General features: G+C 36.5%; 1 protein-coding gene across 5 annotated transcripts; it reads left to right on the forward strand.

Moving 5' to 3' along the window:
- Positions 1-817: 817 nt before the first annotated feature.
- LOC131157662 (uncharacterized) lies at positions 818-24,131 on the forward strand. 5 transcript variants are annotated; one of them, XM_058111978.1, is made up of 10 exons: positions 818-951; positions 1,320-1,554; positions 1,672-1,758; positions 2,369-2,496; positions 21,471-21,567; positions 21,692-21,769; positions 21,888-22,113; positions 22,575-22,798; positions 22,973-23,035; positions 23,849-24,131. In XM_058111978.1, exons 2-9 carry the CDS (start codon positions 1,372-1,374, stop codon positions 22,994-22,996), a joined length of 1,047 nt encoding a protein of 348 aa, XP_057967961.1. In that variant the 5' UTR covers positions 818-951; positions 1,320-1,371; the 3' UTR covers positions 22,997-23,035; positions 23,849-24,131. The 5 variants fall into 5 exon arrangements, with proteins under 5 accessions (XP_057967961.1, XP_057967962.1, XP_057967959.1 ...); XM_058111979.1 differs by having other exon boundaries at positions 820-1,070; XM_058111977.1 differs by lacking the exon at positions 818-951 and adding an exon at positions 1,097-1,256 and having other exon boundaries at positions 1,399-1,554.
- Positions 24,132-24,426: the final 295 nt, after the last annotated feature.

Raw genomic sequence — 24,426 nt, forward strand, 5'->3', positions numbered from 1 at the left:
TTGAAGTCCCTCTGAACTATGATACATTTATTATCTCATCTTAGTTAACTTTATTTTTTGGTCTCCTAAGAAACATTTTGATTATAAGTTTAGGATTTTTATGTTAAAAATTTCAAGTTCAGTTCTTGAGAATGATAGAAAGAAATACAGATAATAAATAAACTAACTCTCATTGTATAATCCAAGATCATGAGAGAGAGGCTAATTCTTGTTGTGTAACTGAAACTTATTACCATCCCATGAAAAAAAAAAATAAAAATTATGGAGTTTAAATAGGATCGAACCCTCCATGTGACATCTAGAAGAGTTTCAGATTCACAATTCATTCAAAAATTAGTTGCATGGGAATATAAGTAATTTAAGAATTTTGATTTTTTGGAGTTTTTATTAAATATAAACTAATTAATTTAGATAACTTTTAGAATTTTTTTTAAAAAATTATCCATAATATATATTGTGTTACAAATATCCTTCCTTGCATTCGGCACCCTTTTATTTTTTTTCGGGATCAAAGATATTAATCATTTTTTTGTCTATGAAGCTTTGGAAATATCTTGAATCAATTAATTTTGAATTAACATTTGATGAGTGATTGAATTCTTAAGATATTTTCAAAATATTTATTGAAGTGTGAAAAGTTATTTTAATACTTTTTCGTTCTATTTATTAAAGTTGATATTAGTTTGAGTCTAATCTTTTACCTACTATTTATTTATTTATTTTATTATTATAATATTTTCTTTTAATTTTTTTGATTTTTTTTTTAATTTTCTGTTTTTTTAGTTATTTTTATAAGAGAACGAAGAAAAGAATAGCATTACAGACAATCCAACCATAACTGAGAGCGGAAACATTGACCATTGTCCTACGCAGAGAGAGAGAGGGTAATGGAGTATGGACAGAACCCATCACGGACTTCATAGTGAAACACGAAACTAAAAAATGAATTAGGTTTTGTTCTGTACTGCTTTTCCACCGTTTTTCCATTTCATTGTGTGTGAATTATCCCCAGAACTCTGGTTTTCTAATCAACTGTACCGATCAACAAGGAAATTGGCGTCAGGGAGTGGGTGGGTTCCATTATTGTAGTTGCTGATGTTGGTGCTGTCTATCTATTATTTACCCCCTCTTGGTTTCTATATTTTGGTTGAAGTACAATTTTTTATTGCATGCCCTGAGAAACAAAATTCAAAATAGTTGCAATGTGCAATCAAATCACGAGTCTGATGATGATCTTGCTTAGTTATGTTTCAATGGTGATACTGCCTAGTTTTGATTTTTTTCTGTTGCTTGACTCTCTCTCTCATGCACACACAAAGTCACAAATGCACTACTGTGCACAGACGCAATTTCTGTGAAGGCCACCTAACAATGTGCTGGAAAACTCCACTTGGGAAGGTAACTAGAGTATGCGCAAGCACTACAACTTTCATGGCTCAAGGCACGGATTTGGGAGCGGATCACTTTCACATTCAGGGGCCATTGTTAGAAGAATTCACTTTTGCTGCCAACTATGTTCCCTTTAAGAGCTGTCATGCCTCTACTATTGTCGAGGTTGATAAATTCAAGTATCATTATCAAATTATGTTTAAATGTTTTGTTGTTTTTATAATTTTGTGGATTATGACCATTGAAATCAATTTGATTGTATCTGATTTGTGGTTTGTGTAGGTAGATAAAGATCATTTTTTGGTAGCCTACTTTGGGGGTTCGTCTGAAGGGGCACCTGATGTCAAAATTTGGTTGCAAACATACCAGGTAATTAGCAACTGATGCATTTTCCAAACTTTATGAGTAACATATTTTAATGTTCAGGCATGTGCTTGATTGTTTATGAACCAGATTACAGACAGATTCTATTTGTCAAAGCTGGAAGTATACTCATTGCAATTTATTATCTGCAAGTAAAGCTACTTAAACTTTCATTATTGTATCTCAACTGACTAGAAGCATGTGATTTTACTGTAGTAGATTTATAAACTTCTTGATATGTTTTCAGAAAATTGATAGCTACATCAAATTTGCTCCTGTTTATAAGAAGTTAAGATATATATATATATATATATATATATATATATATATTTGTTTTGTTTTTACTTTTTCTCTCCAAATTGACGATGAAGGGAGGTTTCTTTATGTCGTCTAACTGGCTGTCCCTTTTTTCACTTGGTTTTTCTGTTTTAAGTGGAGACCTACTTGTAACTCAATGCTTTGTCTCTTACTTTGTCGGCGTTAAATTTGGTCATTAATTACCTGAGATTTTAGCCTTTGACGTATCTTTTCTTTCTCATTATGTTGGCTGCTTAGCTTGCTCTACTTAGAACTAGATATGATTCTTAATTAACAGAGATGTAACTGTCTTATGTAGGATGGCTGTTGGAACTCTCCACTTCTTGTTGATGAAGAACCAAATGTTCCAATGTGGAACCCTGTACTATTTAAGCTTCCACCTGATGAATTGCTTCTGTTCTATAAAATTGGCCAGGAAGTCCAAAAGTAAATTTTCATCCGTTTCTTCTCTTCTATCTTGTCTTTATATATAAACTAGTGTATTGTCCCGTGCAATGTGCAGGTATGTCAAAGTTTTATCTATGCCTAAAAAATCAAATTAATTAATAAAAAATATGTTAATTTCACCACTTGAAACTTTTTTTTTTTTTAAATACTTGTTTATTTATTTATTTGTAAATACCTAATTGCTTCTCTTCAGAATTTTATTCATACATAAGGAAATCCTTAAATGGATAACCTAAAATTAGTATTTCTTAGCCATTGTCATCTTTAAAAAGTCCATCAATCTTTACATAAGCTTGTCTGCTGCTACTTTCAACTTCAATTGCTTGCATCACTTCTCGAATATTAAGTTTTCAAATGATTGAATTTAAAGTGCTTACCGTAAGTCCCGTATATAAATTAAAATAAAAACATCATATGAGAAAATTAATTTGTTAAAGCAGAGGTTGTGTAAGGAGATAAATGAGATCGAAGAGCACAACAACTTCATCTATAATAATTTATAGCAAAAATCAAATTATAACTGAAATTGTTGCCGGGCATTTAACAGACTAAAAGACTTGTTGCTTTATATCTCACTGAGAAATTGAATGAAAAAGGTGCTTGAACTTGAAAGGATTATTGTGTATATATAGTGCAAATTGTAACTTAATGTTTCTTTTCAGAAAATTTGATTGTTCTCTTTGTTAGATTTCTTAAAAATTAATTATGAAATATGAATGTGTCTGCTGACTCTTTTTATGAATTTTTTAGTTAAGATTAAATTTGTACTCCATAAAATACTGAATAGATACAAAAAGGATTTTTTTTTCTTTCATTCGTGCTAAAAAATCAATATAGCATTCAATGTAATTAATATATGTTATGTGTGAGCTGATTTAAAAATTTGATAAAAGTCAATTTGGACATTAGTATGTAAGATGTTGGAGTTGTAACATGTGAATCTATAAGTTTTAATAGTTTGCTTATACGATTGTGAATTCACGAATGTGGTGTATATTATACGTTATATAACACCCACAACAACTGCGACTGTTACAACATAGTGGCTGCTGTCACACAGATTGCAACCGTTATTTAGAACAATGGTGCCTAGAGTTGCCTGGAACAGTCTGTTCTGAGTCATGGCATACACAGATTGTTTTTAGTCTTAGGACGCACAGGTTGTTTTGATGTCATGGTATGAGTACTGGGACAGACATGCCACTTAGCTTGGAATTTTCTATATGGCTGTTGGTTTTGTTTGCTACTTTGGATTGTGGCGCACCTAGAAGCACTTACTTGGGTCGCTTACTAAATTTTTAAAGGTGGCAGTGGTGAATATTTCATTGAGTAAAGATAATGAAATTGCTTACTTTCTTCACTTCTTTCATTTAAACTAATTTAGCGATCATTTTTTTTTTTGGTATTTTTTTTAAAATTTTTTTATGCTATTTCATTTTTCAGTTGAATACATTTAAGAGATCATGTTGCCTAGTGTAGTTGGTATTTGGACCATGTATCATATATAGGACGTGAAAAGTTCCTATATAGGACGTGAAAAGTTCCTCAAATATGTAGTGGGACCTCAGATCGAAGTTTAAGGGTGGGCATAGGGATCCTATTGACTTGCATCTCTTGTAGTCTTGTTAATGATTTGAAAGGTAAGGAAATATGTCATGTTTGATTGCTGAGATGGATTAAACCCTGTATGTGATTAACCTCCGCTTACTTTTCTTATAGCAGCTGATTTCTTTTTGTGATGACCTCCTGTCCTTTGTTTGTAGATAATTGGATTAATTAAGCAGTATTTTCATTAGCATTCACAATTTAGAAGATTTTATTATACAAAAAATGGTATACCAGTGCGAAAATTTTTCTTGGATGCACAAGTTGGTTGTTTGACTAAAACCTTAAGTGACTACGGCTGCATGTGCATGGTCTCATAATGCCTGTTTCTACCTTCAAACACTTTAGGGGTGAAGGGAAGATGTAAACATTTCTCAAATGCTTTTATTGTTTACACTATGAGGTTAATTTTTGGTGAGGGTGAACACCTTGGGGTGCAATCTAGAAAAGCTTGAGCTACTTGAGCACCATTGCTTAGACAGCGAGGTAAGGTGTGTCACCACTTCTGTATGGAGGTTTGTCTATGTTTGAAAAAGTGCACTTCGTAGCATGAGGGGTTCTTACTAGCAGATTGGGCCACCTTTCTCTTTTTTTTTTTTTTCTTTGTGATTTTCATAACTTATTTCAGCTTATATTCATTCCATGTTGGTTAGTTATTTTGGGCCTTTTGAACTCTTGAATGGATGAAGCATTCTGCAATTGATGTTCAATGTGAATTAAAAATTTAAAACCATTAACTTGCATGAAAGGTTGTTTTGAACTATTGAACTTTTTAGTGCAATCAATCAATGCAATTAATAGACACTGCATTTATACTTGTGGTTCACAACTTTAGTATTCCGAAGATTACCAATATTATTTCTACTATAGTTGATTTTGTTTTTTGGAAGGTCTTAAATTATGAAGTTACACTGTGCCAAAATTAGAAAAATTAGTAGACTTAGCCTTTTCATGTGTTTGTTTCTTTACTTTTTTTCCCTCTAATTTTACTGACCTTTGGTTACTATGTGTGTATATATATGTATAGGTATATATATATATATATTTTTTGAAGAAGTAAAGAACTAAAGAATTTGTGATACTTGTTCCTCGCATGTTGAGGCTTATGTTTCATATAGCAGGTGGCAGTTCTTAAAACTGTTCCCTTAGCTCTCAATTCCCCAATGTCAAAACTAAGGATATGATCTGGTGTGCTCATTATTGGTTTGACATATGCAGAGTCATTAATAACAAAATCCATATAGAAACGGAATTAGGTGCGGATTATCATTTAGAATTTTGGTGTGCGGGTGAACAACTACATTCATTAAAAAAAAAAAAATCATCAGCTACATTCATATTATAGAATATTGGTTGAACAACAAAAAAACAGCTCAAGGGCATGTTTGATGGTGGGAAACAGGTGTTGCTCATCAAGAATTTTTTTTTTTAAAGATTAACAAAGAGTGGAAAAATGGCGATGAATTTCAGTGAGGGGGGGGGGGGGTTGGATTTTGGGGGCTTGGAGGTCTGACGGTGCTTTACTAGGCTGGTGTTGTGGTGCTAGGGCTTCATTGTCCACCAACTCCAATGTCAAAGATCTTGACTCTCAATCGCTTGGCTTATCCTTACTATTATTATTATTGTTATTATTTGATTTTGTTAACAAAATTAAAGGGACAGCAAAAATGCAGCATTTTGGTCCAAGAAGTATCGTGGAGGTGTCCTTGTGTCACAGTCCAAACACCTCACACCTTGTGAATGGCCATGCGGCACTAGCTAAAATACTATTGCTTAATTAGTCAGCGTCAAAGCATATTGCAGTTAACCACAAGAACACACATCCTCAGCATGCAAAGTAAGTGGAAGCAGTAAGTGTTAATGTAAGCAAATAAGAATTACATGGTAAACATTGAAATAATGTAATTTGTTAACAACACCTCCGTAGGCAATATGTGTGTAGCAAGGGAGGCAAGTAGGTTAGACACATTTACAAATGCTGATGAGTTTTACAAGATTGATGAACACTCCATCCCAAAAGAGCTTTATATGTTATTTTAAACTAACTGAGGAGTCATACTCCTACTTTATAACAAGACATAAACATACTCAAAGCATAAAACTTATACCACTATTTATATGATGGTAACTATCGCAGGGTCCAAGTTCACAACACACAACTTGACATTGCAATGGCACCAAGTGAACACACTCAAATCTGTTGGTTAGGTCGTGCACGTGTGCAACAATGAAATAACAATCACAAGGCAACAGTGTTTATGGGAGCAACACCTCCCAACCTTTTCTCTTATTCAAAGACAATGATGACAGACTCTAACTTGTGCAAGAACACAATGCACGAATTCCCTTAGTGCCCCATGCCATCTAATGTTATATTAATACAGAGTTGACACCCTCAACTACCTAGGGTCTGCTGTTGGGGTCGTTGACAACCCCAACTGCCTAGGTTGTGCTGGACGCAGCCAACATTTGTCAAGAAGGATAAACAAGTTATGCATACAATTATGTGGCTAAAATATGCCCAAATGTCAACCCATGAATTCACCCTTTAGCCAAGTCTGTATGTCAGACATAAGAAAAACTGCTGATTAGTTGCCTTTACCTAGTCAACATGTCAACACTGCAAGCATTTGACATTGACACTGCATGCTGGCTATGGGTCAACACTTTTTGTCAAGTATGGTTTCCCCTTAACCATGACTTATTCCACATCCAAGCAACACCATATGTCAATGAGGCACTTGACATACTTGAGTTAACCATATTTCCATGTCAATCAAAACCAATCACCATAAGCAACCTTGTCAAGGACCATGGCCCCATTCATGTCGAGTAGGCAACTTAGCTTCCATGTGACCCCTTTTTAGAAACATAGACTAACCAACCATCGAATATCAAGACAAGCCATGAGTTGCTCGTGCTGTGTGCTCATGCTGTGTGCCTTGGCAATGTCAAGCTAATTAAGGGTCTGACGAACCACCCCCACTAGAAGGCACCAACGTCCTTGTTGGGAACCTGTTAAGATAGTCCCTTATTTGTTTTTCAAACTGCCATAGTGTCACATCTTGTTCCCATGTAGCTACTGTTTTTAACAAACCCTTCCACTTTACCAAGTAATGGGTTCGTCGATTCTTCTTATTTTATTCCTTAGTTTTGTGATCAAGGATTTCGTCAACATCCCTGCTGAATTGTTTCCTTGTCACTAGTGGAGCTCTCTTTGCCTGTCTCTTGTTCTCATTTAAGAGGTCTACATGGTAAGGCTTTAAGAAACACACATGGAAAGTTGGGGTGAACTTTCAGTCTTATAGGCAGCTTCAATCTGTAAGCAACATTTCTCACTTTCTTCTGAATTTCAAATGGATCATCCTACTTGGGGATCAAACTCCTATGCATTGTCTTGCTACTAATCTTCTCCCATACCTTTAGTGTTAATTTTAGAAGAACCATGCCCTCTTCTTGAAACTGAACATCCCTTCTCTTTCTGTCTGCATATTATTTCATCCTTTGAGTTGCTTTAGACAAGTTCTCTCTTGCTTCTTCTGTTTATTACAGGCCAGCCAGTATGCAACAGGACATTTCCCACCAGTATGCTGTATAGGCACTTCATATGGGGTGAGTGGCTGAAACCCCAAAGCCAACTCAAACGGACTCATCCCTGTAGAAAAAAGATTTGTGCAGGTTGTAGCATAATAAGGCAACACTGAGCAAATCAACCCAATTCTTGTGACTTGCACTGACATAGTGCCTTGAATACTCCTCAAGCAAAGCATTCACCCTCTTCGTTTGGCCATTGGTTTGGGGGTGATTTCTTATTGAGAACTACAACTCAGTCCCCATCTGGTTGAACAAGTGTGTCTATCCTTTGGCATCCCAAATTGTTTAACCACATGATTGAAGAACAACTCTGCAGTAACCTTTCTCGGACAAACATGTGGTGTCAGTATGAACACTGCATACTGAGACAATCAATCTATGATCGCAAAAATGGACTGCAACTCCTTTACCTTTGGTAACCCACAATAAAATCCATAGACACATTTCTATATGACTTTTTTGGAATAACTTTGCCTCCCTTTGTCTCTCTAGCTTGTCTTGTTGACGTACAAGACATGTCTTGACATAGGGTTCAAAATCTTCTTCTATTTTTGGCTAGGAATATGATATCTGGTTAGTAGTGCCAATGTCCTTTCACTTCTCGGTAATCAGCCCATTGTGAATCATGCACTTCTCGCAATAATTTATTATGAGTCCATTGGTAGAAGGAATGTATACTCTGCTACCGCTTGTGTATAACGAGACCTTGCAAAATGGGTAAATATCCGTTAATCCGAACTAAATCCAATTCTCTTAAGATGACTTATAGCCAGTCCGCATGTTAAATGTGTTGGCAAGGTTTAAAATTTTTTTATCCGCCTCTAAACAAGCTTGTAGGCAATTTTTGAGTTATGTTCGATGGATATCTGCCAATCTGTAATGCCCAAATTCATAATTCGTATGCCCATGCTTATTAGGCATCAACCCAATCAGCATGAGCCTAATTGGTCGAGGCTCATTCCTATACTCCCAACTCTTGCTCTATTGTATGCACCTTTGGGTTTGCCTAACGCCACTACTCAAACTCGAGCTCAAATACTCAATTCTCGTGATCAAAACAAATGCCAAAATTTAGTTTCTGAAAAATAAAAAAAAATTTGTAATTTTTGTGATTGATTATTAAATATTTAATAATTTACTTAATTATAATTTTAAAAATAACTTCAATTATTATGTTACGAAATAAGTTGTTAATCAAATGGTAAAAAAAATTATACTTGGGATGAGAATGACGGGTTATCCACCATTCGACACAAATTATCTGATTTGAACCATCATAAATTTGCCATTTAATTGAGTCAGTTATGGATTGTAATTTACTTACCCGATAATCCACATAGTTTGCCACAAATTATTTGACTTGATCCGCTTTGCTAGGTTTACGTATAACAATCCACCCCCCAACCAATATTGGTGTACAATCCCCTCATTCATCATCTGTTGGAGTCTATTGAACTTAGAACCTGTTTTTGCAGCATCTCGAACATTGTCTAAGAACTTGCATTCTAACTATGTAAAGGCTATGATATATGCCTCCACTTTTCGACCCAAGGCATCAACCACTTGGTTCTACCTCCCTAGTTTGTGCACTCATTTAAAGTCGAACAGAACTAGAAACTCTTGCCATTGATCCTACTTTGGTGGGAGTTTCTTCTGAGTTTTGAAGTATTGGCCACATTTTTAGTCACCACAGTGGACCAAGTTCCTAGAAGGTAATGCTTTCAAGTCTCCAAGCAATGCACTGTTGCAGTCATTCTTTTTCATGAGTGGAGTACTGGGTCTCAGCTTCTTTTAGTTTTTTACTCTGAAAGGTCACACAGTGCCCCTCTTGCACAAGGACTCCTTCGATGGCTCTATAAGAAGTTTTTGTAAATACCTTAAAAGTTAAATCGAATATAGGCAACTGCAACATCGGTTCTGATGACAGTGCCAACTTTAGGCCATCAAAGGCACGTTGACGCTGATTTGTCCATGCCCACTTGTTGTCTTTCTTCGACAAGTCTATCAATGGGCAACTCTTTTTGAGTATCCTTGGATACATTTTAGGTAATAGTTTAGCCAAACCCAAAAACGAATGCAACTTAGCCACCTTTGATGGTGCAGGTTAGTCAAAGATGGCCTTTATATTATGTTCATCTATATGCACTTGTCCTTAGCTAGCCCAATGTCCCAAGAACATAACTTCTTGACAACATAATTCACACTTCTCCTTTTTGACATACTACTTGTTTTCCCTCATGTTGTAAAGAACAATGTCATTCAAATAGTTAATAGCAAATTGATCTATAATATCATAGAAAACATCATTCATCAAATTATAGAAAGTTGTAGGGGCATTAGTCAAAGAATGACATTATTAAGAACTCGTAGAAGCCATGTTTGATTACTCAACCGTCTTAGATTCATCCCCCTCTGTGATCCTCACTTGCTAGTAGCTTGATCGCAAGTCTTGCTTTCTGATTAATTATGCTTTTGCTAATCGATGGAACAACAACTCAACATTGGGGATTGGATATTTTTCTTTATTGTAACCTTGTTCAAGCCCCAATGATCTACACATATCTGCAATGAACCGTCCTACTTCTTTTCAAACAATATTGGAGCACCATAAGGAGCCTTAAAGGATTGAACAAGTCCTCCACTCAACAAATCATCCAACTACTTCTTCAATTCTGCCAACTCCAAAGGTCCTATTTAGTGTAGGGCTTGTGCAAGAGGTCTGGCACCAGACATCAACTTTATTTGATAATTAGTTGCACTTCTGTGTGGAAGAGACTTTGGGAGTTTTGCAGGCATGACATCAGTGAACTCTCCCAAAAGTTTTGCAACCACTTCAAGAACTTCCACCATCAAGTTTGGTTTGATCTCCACAAGTGCAGCCAAGAATGTGGTGTCCCCTTACCTTAATTTGTCATTCAATTACATGGCTGAGATGACACCCCCCTTCCCTTACCACACTTCTTGCTTGGGTCTTCATACTCTGTAGGAACAAAGCAAGATGCTTTCTCATTAGTGATCAGGATTCCAATAATGTGGGGCATCAACATCACTTTAGCCTTCACAAAGATTTCCATGCTGAGTATGACATCAAAATCATTTAGGGCACTGTCACTAGATTGCACTTTCCTTCTCAGGATCTCAGGGTTAAGACAATAGTGGCCATTACTTGAATAGGCCTTGCTTTTGAATTTACAACCTTAATCCAACTTGAATTATGAGTAAGTTTGAGGTCAAACTTCATCACCTCCTTCTCTGCAACAAAGTTGTGTGTGGTGGCCCCTGAATGCACCATGGAATCAACTTCAATGCTGTTGATCTTCACACAAACATACATAAGGCCTTTTTTGAGAGAAGGGCTTCGTAGTTGTGATTGTATTCAACAACTATAGTGGGTTGATATGTGAATGCCCTTCCTCATCGAAATCACCATCTTTTGAATATGAGGCTACCAAGGCATTTAATTTCTCCCGCTTAGGACAGTCACAGGCTCAATGAGGATTGTTGTAGATGAAACAACTAGACTTCTTGGAATTGTAGGAAGCATCCTTCCCTTTATTTTGGTTGTTGTTTTCATGTTTGGACTTCTATCATTTATCCTTCTTCTTCCCCTTCTCTTCCTTGGCCTTACCGTTATCCTTGTCTTTCTTTAAATTGGCCTAGGGATCCTTGATTTGCACGTTGATTCTGAAATCAACCAAGCCATCTGCTATTGCAATGGTTGAAGGGAGATCTTTCACTCCTTGTCTACGTAGTTCCATCTGTGCCCACGATTGTAAACCATAAAGGAAGTTGAACAACTTGTCTTCCTCTAACATAAAGGGATCCTCGATTTGCGCGTTGATTCTAAAATCAACCAAGCCATTTGCTATTGCAATGGTTGAAGGGAGATCTTTCACTCCTTGTTTACGTAGTTCCATCTGTGCCCATTATTGTAAACCATAAAGGAAGTTGAACAACTTGTCTTCCTCTAACATATTCTTTATGTCCAACATCAAGGAACTGAGTTCCTTGACATAGTCCCCCACGGTTCCAGTCTATTTCAATCGTTTAATGGCATCCCTTGCAAGTTGTAACTTAAGCAATGTTGCAAGTAAGATTGATTTTTCAATTCCTTCTTCAAGGTCTCCCATGCCTGAAATCAAGGTTTGCCTACATTTGCATCATCCTCTGTCTACATACGCCACCATAACTTAGCATCACCCAACAAGTACATCGATGTTATGACAACCTTTTCATTCTTTGGAACATAGGAAACTTTGAAATACTACTCCTTGCCTCATAGGAAATTTTCAAGGTTCTTTGCATTGTGACTTCCTTAAAAAGATTTTAGTTTAGGGACTCAAATTTTTTGTGAGGTCTCACCCCACTTGAGCTTAAGGAGATGACCCTCTTCACAAGGGTGATTTCACCATCTACTAAGCCACGTCTGTTGTTCAATGTCTCTGTAAGGGTCGCTATACCACTTAACAACGTCGATATTTTGTCTTCTATAACAACGACGAAATCAACATGTCTTTGTTGCAGTTTAACCAATTCCTTAGTCACATTGCATTGCCAATGGAATTGTGCCGTTGGTCTGTGGAAAAACAAGGAAGTTCTCTAAATGATCCTATCGATCCAGCCAATTTGAGTTCACCATGATTGAACCAGGCTCTAATGCCAATCGTCACAGGGTCTAAGTTCACAAAACACAACTTGACATTGGGATGGATCCAAGTGACACACATGGTTAAGCTAATGAAACACACAAATCCATTGGTCAAGTCTTGCAAGTGTGCAACAATGAAATAACAATCACAAGGCAATAGTGTTTACAGGAGCAATACCTCCCAACCTTTTCTCTATTCAAAGACAAGGATGACACACTTTAACATGTGCAGGAACATAATGCATAAAAATTCCCTTAGTGCCCCATGCCGCCAACATGTTATATAAATACACAATTGAGACTTGAGCCATATTGAGTAGCTACACCCGATTATTTTGATTGCCAATGATGAAATGACGTAAGTACTCCTCTATTAGCTCGTTGAATCTCTCCGTTTGTCCAAATGTCTACGGATGGTAGCTTGAAGAGGTGTCAAACTATGAATTGAGGATTTTGAATAATTTTGTCGAGAAACTTTCTATGAATCTTTAGTCTTGGGTCCCTGGCAATGTCTTGGGAAACACCTCAATACTTCACAATATGTTTGAAAAACAATTGTGTTGTCTCCTTTGCTGAACAATACTTTGGTGTGGGTATGAAAGTATTGTACTTCGAAAACTTGTCTATAACCACTAGTATAAACCTTGCATTTCCATCTCTGGGCAAGCTAGTGATGAAGTCAAGTGAGATACTCTCCCATGGTTATGGTGGTACTTGAAGAGGCTCCAATAGCCCTATAATCTTCTTCTGCTCCACCTTGTCTTGCTGGCATTTGAGATAAGTTCAGGTATATTCAACCACCTCATCATGCATGTGTGGCTAGTAGTACCTTTGCTTCAACAATGCCAATGTGCGAGTCATCATGGCTTGCCCTCATGACACTCTTAGTAGTGTCTTTGTTCAGATCACCAACTTGAGATACAAAGAGCTAACTACCATGTGTCATCGACAATCCATACAATTGGCACACTTTGCCCTTTTTCACCAGCTTCATGAGGTTTTGGGCAACTGGATCTTTGACAAGGTTCTCTTTCTTTCAAGTGTGTTACCATCTATAAGGCCACAAGCTCGACCTTTTTGCTTAGTGCATTTGTGACGTGGTTCATCCACCTGCCTTGTGCTCAAATAAGAAATCAAACGCCACAAGGAATTTCTACCAAGAGGCTTGTTTGATTGATAACTTTGGTTGTGTAAAAAGTGACTTAACAATCGAGTTATCAGTTTTCACCACGAGCGTTGACCCAAGTAGGTAATGCTACAACATGTAAAGGCAATGTATCACCGCTAGCATCTTCTTCTATTGTGTTGTATACTTCACTCTACTTCACTAAGCTTATGTTGTCGTATGCAATAAGATGCCCATCGTGTAACAAAACTCCACCAAGGGCATAGTCTGATGCATTCGTTTGAACCTTGAAGAGTGAGTACCATATCTCATATCATGGCTTCCTTCAAGTTGTTAAAGGCACCCTGTCACTTCTCTATCTAGTTCCACCTATAACCCTTCTTTAGCAGTTCTGTCAAATGGGGTAATTCTCCTTGGGTACCCGTTCACAAACTTTCGATAATAGTTGGCAAGTCTAATAAAGGACCGCAACTCCTTCATTATCATTGGGATCTTCTAGTCTTGAATAGCTCTCACCTTCTTCATATCCATTTGGATAAGGCCTTGCTTGATCACATGACCAAGGAATTTGATGCTCCTCTGAGTGAAATAGCACTTCCTTTTTCTTTACATAAAGGTTGTGCTCCTTCAGCTTGTCGAACATCTTTTGTAGATGCTCTTCATGTTCGTCCATAATGGAACTGTAGATGACAATGTTATCTTGGTATACCATGACAAACTTGTCTAGGAACTTATAAAATAGATGGTTAATTAGTGTGCAGAATGTTGCTGGCGCATTCGTGAATCTGAAAAGCATCACCAAGAATTCATATGCCTCGTACCTTGTCATGCAAGTGGTCTTTAGTTCATCACCATATGCTATCCTCACTTGATAGTGGCCTAGCTGCTGTCAAGTTTGGTGAAATACTTGACATGACTTAGTCATCTAACAATTCAACAATTAGTGGAATGGGATACTTATTGAGCAAAGTCACCTTGTTGAGTGTGTTGTAGTCCACACACATCTACATGCTCCCATTATGTTTCCTTAGAAACAACAGTGATGCTCTAAATGGTGCTTTGAAGGACATATATAGCTTGCTTCCAAAAACTTATCAAGTTCCTTCTTTAACTCTGCTAATTGTGAAGGTGCCATTCCGTACTAACCCTTTAGCAAGAGGCTTCATCCTTGGTAACAACTCTACCTCACGCTCCACACCTCATCATGGAGGCAAGATGTGAGGTAGCTTGTCTAGCATCACAAATTTATATTCATCCAACACTTTTTGGGTGGCAATAGACACTCGTTCTTGGTCTGCTTCTTTATCAACCCCCAATGTGGCATGATATGTCTGTTCACCCCTTCTCAAACCCTTTTTAAGTTGCATGGCTGAGAGGAACTTCTCATCGACCCCTTTCTTTGTAATGACTTGCACCATGCAAGGGTGGTCTCCTATCATATAAAGGGAACTAGCGAATGAAATTTGTACCGCCTTAATCTCCCTCAAGAATTTCATTCCAAGTATCACTTGAAAATCATCCATCGTCACAACTGTGAAATTTGCATGTCCCACTCACTATCCAAGCTTCATTGTTACTTGCTTGGCTACTCCTAGACTAGGTTGAGTTGCGGAGTTAATCTCTTTCATGTGTCCTAAGTCCTTCTCTAAGTTAGAGTTAAGTCTCTACACTTCTTCTTGTCAGACAAAGTTATGGGTAGACCTAGTATCTACCATAACGAGTGCTCTTCTTATTGATCCACAAATTCACAAACATTAACCTTTTCGATTGGGTAACTTTTGGCTCGTTTGTCTACCTCTCTAGCATGTTCAGTAATCGCATTGCACCCATCCTCAAGGTTTCCACTCATCCTCCTCTACAATGGAAACTTGCAAGGCATTGAGTGATGACTTGTGAGGGCAATCAACAACTTGGTGAGGGGTCTCGACATAAGAAGCATGTCATCTTACCCTCACCACTGAATGTGTTAAACAACTGTGACAATGAAACTTATTTTGAAGTTGATGCCTTGGTGTTAGCTCTCCCACTTTTGGATTTGCCATTCTTGAAAAATTTTCTGTTGTTTCCACACATGTTACTCACTTTGGATATTGTGGAACTCTCTCTAGTGTAGTTAGTCAAGCGTTTTGCTGTAGCTTGTGCGGTAGGCAAGTCTTGGATTCTTTATCTATGAAGTTATGCTTTTGCCCACAGTTTCAACCCCTCAAGAAAATAAAACAACTTGTCTTTCTCTAGCATGTCTTTGATATCCAACATCAAAGCAGATAACTGTTTTACCTGCTCCCTAGCTGTACTAGTGTGTTTAAGGTCTCTTAGTTTACGCCAAGCATTGCCGTCCTAGGAAAGAATTGGGCCTTGAGCTCTCTCTTGAAGTCTACTCAACAATCAATTACACATTGTCCATTTTGTATCTTTGTACTTAGTACTTCACCATAGTTTAGCGTCACCACTCAAGTGCATTGTAGCCACATATACTTTTGCCTCCTCTAAGTTGGTCCTCACTGTGCAAAAGTATTGTTCCATGTCAAATAAAAAGTTTTTCAATTCCTTAGCGTCATAGGCACCCCCATACACTCAAGGGTTCGACACCTTTGTTCTTCCACACTCTACCCTAATAAAGTTGGAATTTCCTATTGCAAGACCATCCGGTCCATTTTGGCATTTAGATCACTTATCTAGATCTGTAAAGCTTCTACTGTAGCATGGTAGTCCTTTGATATCTCCACCATAGAACCCTATTAATGTTTTTGTGATCCCTCCAATGCATCAACATGGTCATCAAGTTTGGCCATGTTCATGGCTACACTGTTAGCTATCTCAACCTGCACCTCTAGTGGCTTTAATTCTCTTGGTATTAGTTGACATGGGGGTCTCTTATCAATGCTTCACACAATTCCACAATATGAAGGCAACTGAATCAAACACAACAATTAATCAGGCTCTAATACCAACTTTCACAGACTGAACACTTCATACCTTGTGAAGGGCTATATGGCACTAGGTAATGTACTCTTGCTTAACTAGTCAGCCAAAGTATACTACGGTTAACCACAGGAACACATTCTCAACATGCAAAGTAAGCGGAAGCAGTATACATTAATGTAAATCATGAGAATCTCATGATAAACATTGAAACAACATAATTCATTAACAACACCTCTATAGGCAATGTGTTTTTAGTGAGGGAGACAAGTAAGCTAGACACGAGATAAGACCCTAGGGTTTTATTGTGGAGAAATCGAAGAAATTTAAAGAAAGGAAAATAGTAAGAGAAAATAGGGCTTACTTTGAGGAGATCTACCTCCAAATTAGCCAAAGGCTATTGAATTGTGTTATTGTTATTGCTTGGATGGAAAAGCTCCATAGGGTTATATATATATATATATAGGGCAGGGAAACTTACTCCTATTAGAAACGTAAAATATTCCAATCCAAGTCCTTAATGGGCTCAATCCCAATTGATTTGGGAATCCTAACACATTAAAGAAAAATCCCAACATTAAATTATCCTGATATTACATAGAATCCCAATTGATTTGGGAATCATATTAGATTAATTAAAAATCTCAATTGATTTGGGAATCCTATCATTAAATAGAAAATCCCCAACAACACGTTTACAAATGCGAGTGAGTTTTATAAAACTAATGAACACTCACTCTCCTTTAAAGAGCTTTATATGTTATTTTAGATTTGACACTAGGAAACACCAAATTATTTTAGCTTTGACACTAGGGAACCTCAAATTGACCAAGGAGTCATACTCCCACTTTACACTACGGCACAAACATACTCAAAGCATTAAACTGTACTACTATTTACATGATGGTAACTCATCCCTTGCACATAAGACAAGCAATCATAGGCAAGCATAATGCCCTGAACAAATTTGGCTCGTGACACCTTGCCATGACAGGAAGTTTTAGGTAGCACCTTAGTCGTGTCCAAAAATATAAATATAAAATCAAATAATTTATGATGTATTGGATGCATGTCAGGTAGGTGTTGGTATGACATGTGTTGGACATAGACACTTTAGGATTCTAGAAGTGTCCATGCTTCCTAGATGTCAAAAATTGCAAAAATGAAAATGAAAATTCATGAAAAAAAACTAAACTAAAACTAGCAATTTATTTTGTTGTTGTCATGAGACTGACATATTAAAATCTGATTGAACACATGATCAATTTTGTCCTTAGATCAATTCAAAATTAATTATCATACTACACTTCAATTGCCATAAATTTTTCATCATCAAGTAGTGAGCAATTTAATGGTACCATTGAGCTTAATATATCAAGCATTAGAAGTAAATGCAAACTTTTATCCTTTAAAAATATGACTAGAATAGTGCAAATAGGGTTCCACAATAGGTGCTAATTGGTTTTTTGATAGAAATTGGATAAACAAGTTGTTGCCACCTTTTGTTCATTGTACAGAAACAAAATCATAAAACAGGAAATAGAAATGATACCAAACAACTTTGAAAAAAGTACTTATCGATGCACATTGTGCATTGAATCTATATTACCATTTTTGGGCTTGAAATGTGCGAAAATGAAAGAAATGAGCAATTCTTTTTTTTAGTCATAACCCATGTATTACCAAAAACTTTTAAACATTCCAACACACATTATTCTGAACTTAGTTCTTGCAAAGGATAAAGAAGAATTGAGAACTATTTTGTCATATGAATCGAAAATTTAATTTAATTTTGGTATTTTAAACTTGTCTTTGGAATTGTTTTACATTGTTTTTGGTATTATGTTTTACTATTTCTAGTATTTTTTGGAGAGCGCTAGTTTTTCCAAGACTATGTTAATTATCCGTTTCAAGGGCTTTGGAGGGGTGAAAAGTAGAATCCTTGGAGGTGTGCTTAGATGGCAATAGATAGTATCTTGATAGAGAGAAATGATATAGTTTTTAAAGATCATTGTCAGTCTCTGCAATCTGGGACAAGGTGCAAGCATTTCAATATTTGGTTGATTACTCTACTTCAAAGTTTGAACTATGCCTCCTGCTATCACTCTCACTCTCATTCTCACTCTCACTCTCACTCTCACTTAGTTTTTTCTCTTCTTTGCCATGGATGTTATCGAAGTTAGAGATGGAGGAGAATTCTTTGAGGTCCATGTGGATCGAAAGCAAAACCTTCAACTTGCTTTTGGAAAAGATTGGGGAAAGGGGATTTTGTTCAATTGGAGAAGAAATCCTAACATAGGAGCAAGTGGATTAGGACATGATATCGGCTGCACGATGGGTGTGCAATTGCTTTTCTATAGTCTTCTCAAGATTAATGCGGTTCATTCAATATAAGATGTTTGGTAAAATCTTGTATTGGGTGGTTGGTAAGATGAATCATAAAGGTAGTTTCTTGGAACTAGGGTTGCATTTGAATGGCAAGGGTAATTTCATTTTTATACTAGGCAGGTTGAATGATTTAGCGAAGATATATAGTTTTAGAGCTGGCGGTAGATGCACAAAACATTATCAATTTCTAGAATTTGATTGTGAAGAAACTTGTAGGTGGTAATGGCGTAAATGGATGAAAAGTTGTATGTCTAATGTGAATTTTGCAGTGATAGTGAATGATGAGCCTAAATCTTGGTTCAGGGCCACGAAAGGGATTAGACAAGGGGATCCTCTTTCTCAGTTTTTGTTTGTGTTAGTGGATGATGTTTTGAGTAGGATGGTTGATAGGGTGGCGGATAGAGGTTTAGTGAAAGGTTTAGGAGTGGGTGGGGAGGAGTTCATGGTGTCACACCTTCAGTTTGTGCTTGATACTATCTTTTTCCTAGAGGATCATGAGCCTTCTTTCTTAAATATATTGGGGCTTCTCCAAATTTTGAAAGGGTGTCAGGGTTTAAGACTAATTTGGGTAAGAGCGATATTGCAGCTATTAATGTGCCTGCAGAGAGTGTTAGGGATTTAGCTTTGGAAGTTGGGTATACTAAGATGGTGTGGTTCCTCTGGGGGGTGATACTAGATCAGTTAGTTCTCAGGATTCGTTGGTGGAGGAGGGAGTGTCCAAGCATTTATATGTGTGGAAGGGAGCCCTTTTTTCTTTGGGATGGAGGATTACTCTAATTTAGGCTTGTCTTTCTAGTATTCCTATGTATTTCTTTCTATTTTAAAAATTCCAATAGGAGTCTCTAGTAAGATTGAGAGAATCTTGAGAGATTTTTTTTGGTCATGTATTGGGGGGTTTTAGGGAATTGGTGAGATGGGAGGTGGTTTGTAGGACTAAGAGGGATGGTGGTTTGGGTCTTGGAAATTTGGTGTCTAAGAACACAACTCTTTTGGGTAAATGGCTTTGGAGGTTCCCGTTAGAGGTTCCTTCCTTGCGGCGTAAAGTCATCAACAAGAAGTTTGGACTTGATGGGAATGGGTGGGACACTAAATTTGGGTTCTAGATGTTCTTTGGAAAGCCCGTAGGAAGCTATTTGCTAGATTTACCATCTGTTATTCCTAATACCAAATTTGTTTTGGTTAAGGGCTGTAATATTCATTTTGGAAAGGCCTTTGGCTGGGGAATGTTGTTTTGTCCACCTCTTTTCCTTGCCTATTTCGCTTGAGCTCAGGGTAAAATGATCCTATTTCTTGTTTTAGTGTAGACTTGAGTGGCCCTTTACTTTCTTGGGATTTTCACTTCAGGATAACCTTGAATGATAGGGAAACTATTATCTTCCTTGTTGGTTATGTTGAATAATTGTAGCGTATCTTCCAACGATGATAGTCGATCCTGGTTGTTGGATACTTCGGGTGTTTATTCTTGTAAATCTTTCTTGGTCGGTACCAATTTTCTACTTTCCTTTCTACAAAGTTATCTTGAAGATCAAAATGCTCCCTAAAATCATAGTGTTTCTTTGGTTGGTTGTGCTTAATAGGATAAATACTAATGGCTTGCTGCAGATTAAAAGACCTTTAACGGCTCTCTCTCCTAATATATGTACGCTTTGTTTTGATTGTTCAGAATTTGTTTCACATCCTTTTGTGCATTGCAATTTTGTGAGGAAGGTTGGGAACAAGCTATTCAATTATTTTGGAGAAAGCTGGGTTTGTCTGAGGAAAGTGGAGGAGTTCTTGGCAATATCTGTTCTCAGGTTTGGTAGGAAGAAGGAAGGAATTGCATTATGGAATTGTGCTTTATTTGCAGTGTTCTGGGGGTTTGTGGAAGGAATGTAACTTGCATATATTTTGAGGGAAGAAGTTATCATATTTGTAGGTGTGGGAAAAGGTTCATTTTATGGCTTCTTTATTTTGTGTGGGCAATGAAAATTTCAAGGGGACGTGTTTTTCAGATGTTCAGCGTGATTGGCAGTCTCTTCTTAGGGTGTGCTAATTTTCTTTTGCTGTTTTTTACATTTTGTGTGGTTTTTTTTTTCCTGAGGATTCCTAGATTAGTAAAGGAGATGTCTTCTCTCCTGATTGTACATTCTTTATCTATCTAATGACTTTCTTTTTCTATCAAAAAAAGAAAAAGAAAAAAAGGAATATCAATTAGTGGTTGATATATGAAAGGTGAACCATTCATCATATCCAAATGTCCATAAATCGAATGTTAACCCCTGCTAAAAGGTGCATTATTTTGCAAACAGAAGAAATAGACTATCAAATGTTTCTACTTCCCCTTTGTTCTTTTATAATCCAAATTTCAGGGGGTTAAAACAGTTCATGACACGAACAAGCAGATGCAGACAAAGCATAAAGACAGTTTCTTTCATTACCGATTCCAGATCAAACAAATATTGAAAATTTTGGATTTCCTTGTTTTGTTGATATGATTGCATTCCTTTATATAAGCAATCATTTGCTGTTCAATGCAGCAACAAAACCAACAATGACACAGTTGCGTCTTTCATTTAGTCAGGCAATCAGGAGGCTCTTTATGAATAATATTAGTTGCTGTTTAGAATTTGTACAAATTATAGAAGTTATATTTTCCCTGCTGCTGCTTATTGATGGCTTGTTGAACTTCAGATGGAGCGGATGCATGAAGCGGTCATTTGATGGAGGCATTACTTGGACAGAAAGACAACAACTTCCTCCTGGTATATTAGGACCAATCAAGAATAAGGTATCACTAGCATTTATTGTATTATATATGCATTTTTTTTTTTTTTTTGCTTCCATAAAGCATGGAAATTGCTTTTCAATTATAAGATGCCTGCGGTCATGTATTGTGCTTCACTCTTCCTCAGCCCATCTTGCTGGACAACGGACAGTTGCTGTGTGGATCATCTGTTGAAAGTTGGAACTCCTGGGGGGCATGGGTTGAGGTTGTAATGAAAACTCAGCTATGTAAAGCAGTTTGTATTCAAATATTAGAGGGGAAGGAAGTCAACCAATCATATTAAGTGGATGCTTGACAAATTTTTGGTGGCCTCTGGGAAACAGGTTACTGCAGATTCTGGTCGGTCATGGAAAAAGTTTGGGCCAATATATATCAAGAATAATCCTCTGAGTGTAATTCAACCAGTTCCTTACCAAACAAAAAGTGGTACATTGCGTCTTCTGTTGCGATCCTTTGCTGGCATTGATAGAGTTTGTATGTCAGAATCTCATGATGGTGGGCAGAGCTGGGGTCTTGCAAAACCTACCGAACTCCCCAATCCTAACTCAGGTTGGTTGCATTAATTATATTATTTGCATCAATTTCTGGGGTGTTTGGATCTCTCAAATACTGGTAAATGTCTTAAATATCATCAGGAGTTGATTCTGTTTTTGTGACATAGGAAATGAGCTTCCGTCACTTTTTATGTTTTATATGCCATTGGTTTTCTACAGAATTACATGTTCAAAGTCAGACTTGGTCTTTTTTGTTATTTTTTAGGTGCAATAGTTACATTTGTTTTTATATGCTCTATGAGTACACACAACAGACATTTGCTTTGTGCACTTTGTAATTACCACATCCATTTATCATTTGTAATAAATCCAACCTGAAGGATGACTTGTGCATTTTAAATGGTATGGGAAATAACTATTTCCATGAAACATGCAATTGCCCCCTTCATATATTTTCTTTTATTTGCTATTTCTTCTCTTTGTACTTTTGTCTTACTCCTGTAGTTTTGTTGCTAGGAATTGATGGGGTTAAACTGAGGGATGGCCGTCTGTTACTTGCATACAATACAATCTCCAGGGGCATACTCAAAGTTGCCCTCTCATTAGATGATGGTGACTCATGGCATCATGTTGTGACATTGGAAGAGAATTTGGGAATGGAATTCTCTTATCCAGCTGTTATCGAGGCTAGTGATGGTCTTGTTCACATCACTTACACATATAACAGGACACAGATCAAGGTAACCAACTCAGTTTGTGCTGCAAGATGAATTGTGATGAATGTGAATTGTTCTTACTTCCACATCTTTTCTTCATTTTTTCGTGGTTCAATTGCATACTTTCAGAATAGTCCTCAAATGATAAAAGCATTTATTTTTAGAAGATCTAAGCTTTTTAGTCATTTGGTTTTGCAGCACGTTGTTCTTCAACCAAATTGATTCAGTGTCTTATCACTGATGGAAACCTTGACAAAGCAGGTATATTTGCTTTCAGCATGTAATATGGTTTAACATATCGGCATTATTTGTTAAGCTTTTGGAGGGGAGAGATTCCTTCTTGTCTTGTATGTAAAATGCTCAACAGATCCTTGGCTTGCAGCTATGTTAGTGGTCACGTTTTGTTGCATGTCAACCTATTATAAATTGCAGTCTTTATGTACAGATCTTATCAAACTTTGACTCTCTTTTTTGATTTATCACCACTAGATTGACAAAGCAAGTGATGTCCTTTATTGTTTTCATTTAAAATTTTTTATGATTATTATTGTTAAATTATTTCATGAAATCTATCCTTGCCTCGGACATACCTTGTCCATTGGAAGGTTTATTTTAGTATCAAGACACATGGTTTGATATTCGTTTATTTGGATTTGGAATCTCATAGATACATACACTGTTGTAGTTTACTAGTAGAATATGAATCTGAATTTGAATGGAATAGTAGGTGAATTTCAAAGGCCCAAATTCATTCATTTCAAATTGCAACTGAATCCGGGTATTTCAACTGAAACTTTTTTTAAAAAAATTGACACTTCTCAATTCCCATTACAATAGTCCCCTCTCTCTCTCTGATTGTTGGCTGCAGTAGTTGATCGTTCTTAGTCAGATTTGAGGTATGAATTTCAATTCTTGTCCATTCAAAGTTTATAACATTAGGTTTTTACTATGTTGATGAACGGACTTGTCATTGAAGTGTTCATTTTGATATGGCATGGTTGATTGTGTGTTGAAATACCGTTGTTTGATTAGGACAGCTCTAGGTCTAATTACTGTGTTATTTTTCCCATTCAGATACGTCTTATTAGCTTGCTGGTTCTTTTGTTGGCTATGGCTGTGCCTCTGAAGGTTCAAGGGCCGGCTGGAATGCTTTCAAATAGTGGTAGGTTTGGATGTTACGTACCAAGAATTGGGTATGCTGTAGTCCTGATTTTTTTTTTTTCAAACATAGTCAGTCGTATCTGTGTTGGTGGGTTTAAACCTTTCTAATAAGTTTTCTTGATGAGTTTGGAATTGCTTGTTCAACTTAATAACATTTTTTTTAGTAAAATTGAATAAGTATAATATTGATTTAAAATGTTATTGACAAGAGATTTATATTCTTAATTTACGTTTTATTATTCTATGATAGTAAATTGATTAATAAAATAAAATCAATTGATAAGTATATCACACAACACAAAGTATGCAGTAGATAAAATATTTTATTAGTAAAAAATTTTAGTAAACTTTTCAGTTGACTCAGTAATATTATATAATCTAAGCCAATCCTATAACATATTATTGCAAAAAGAAATTATTTTTTTTTTAAGATATGAACAGAAAAAATGAAAGAAAATGAGTAAAGTAAAAAGCAAGAAAAATCAAAGATA

Source organism: Malania oleifera, chromosome 6, assembly GCF_029873635.1.
Source record: "Malania oleifera isolate guangnan ecotype guangnan chromosome 6, ASM2987363v1, whole genome shotgun sequence".
In the NCBI taxonomy this organism is placed as follows: Eukaryota; Viridiplantae; Streptophyta; class Magnoliopsida; order Santalales; family Ximeniaceae; genus Malania; species Malania oleifera.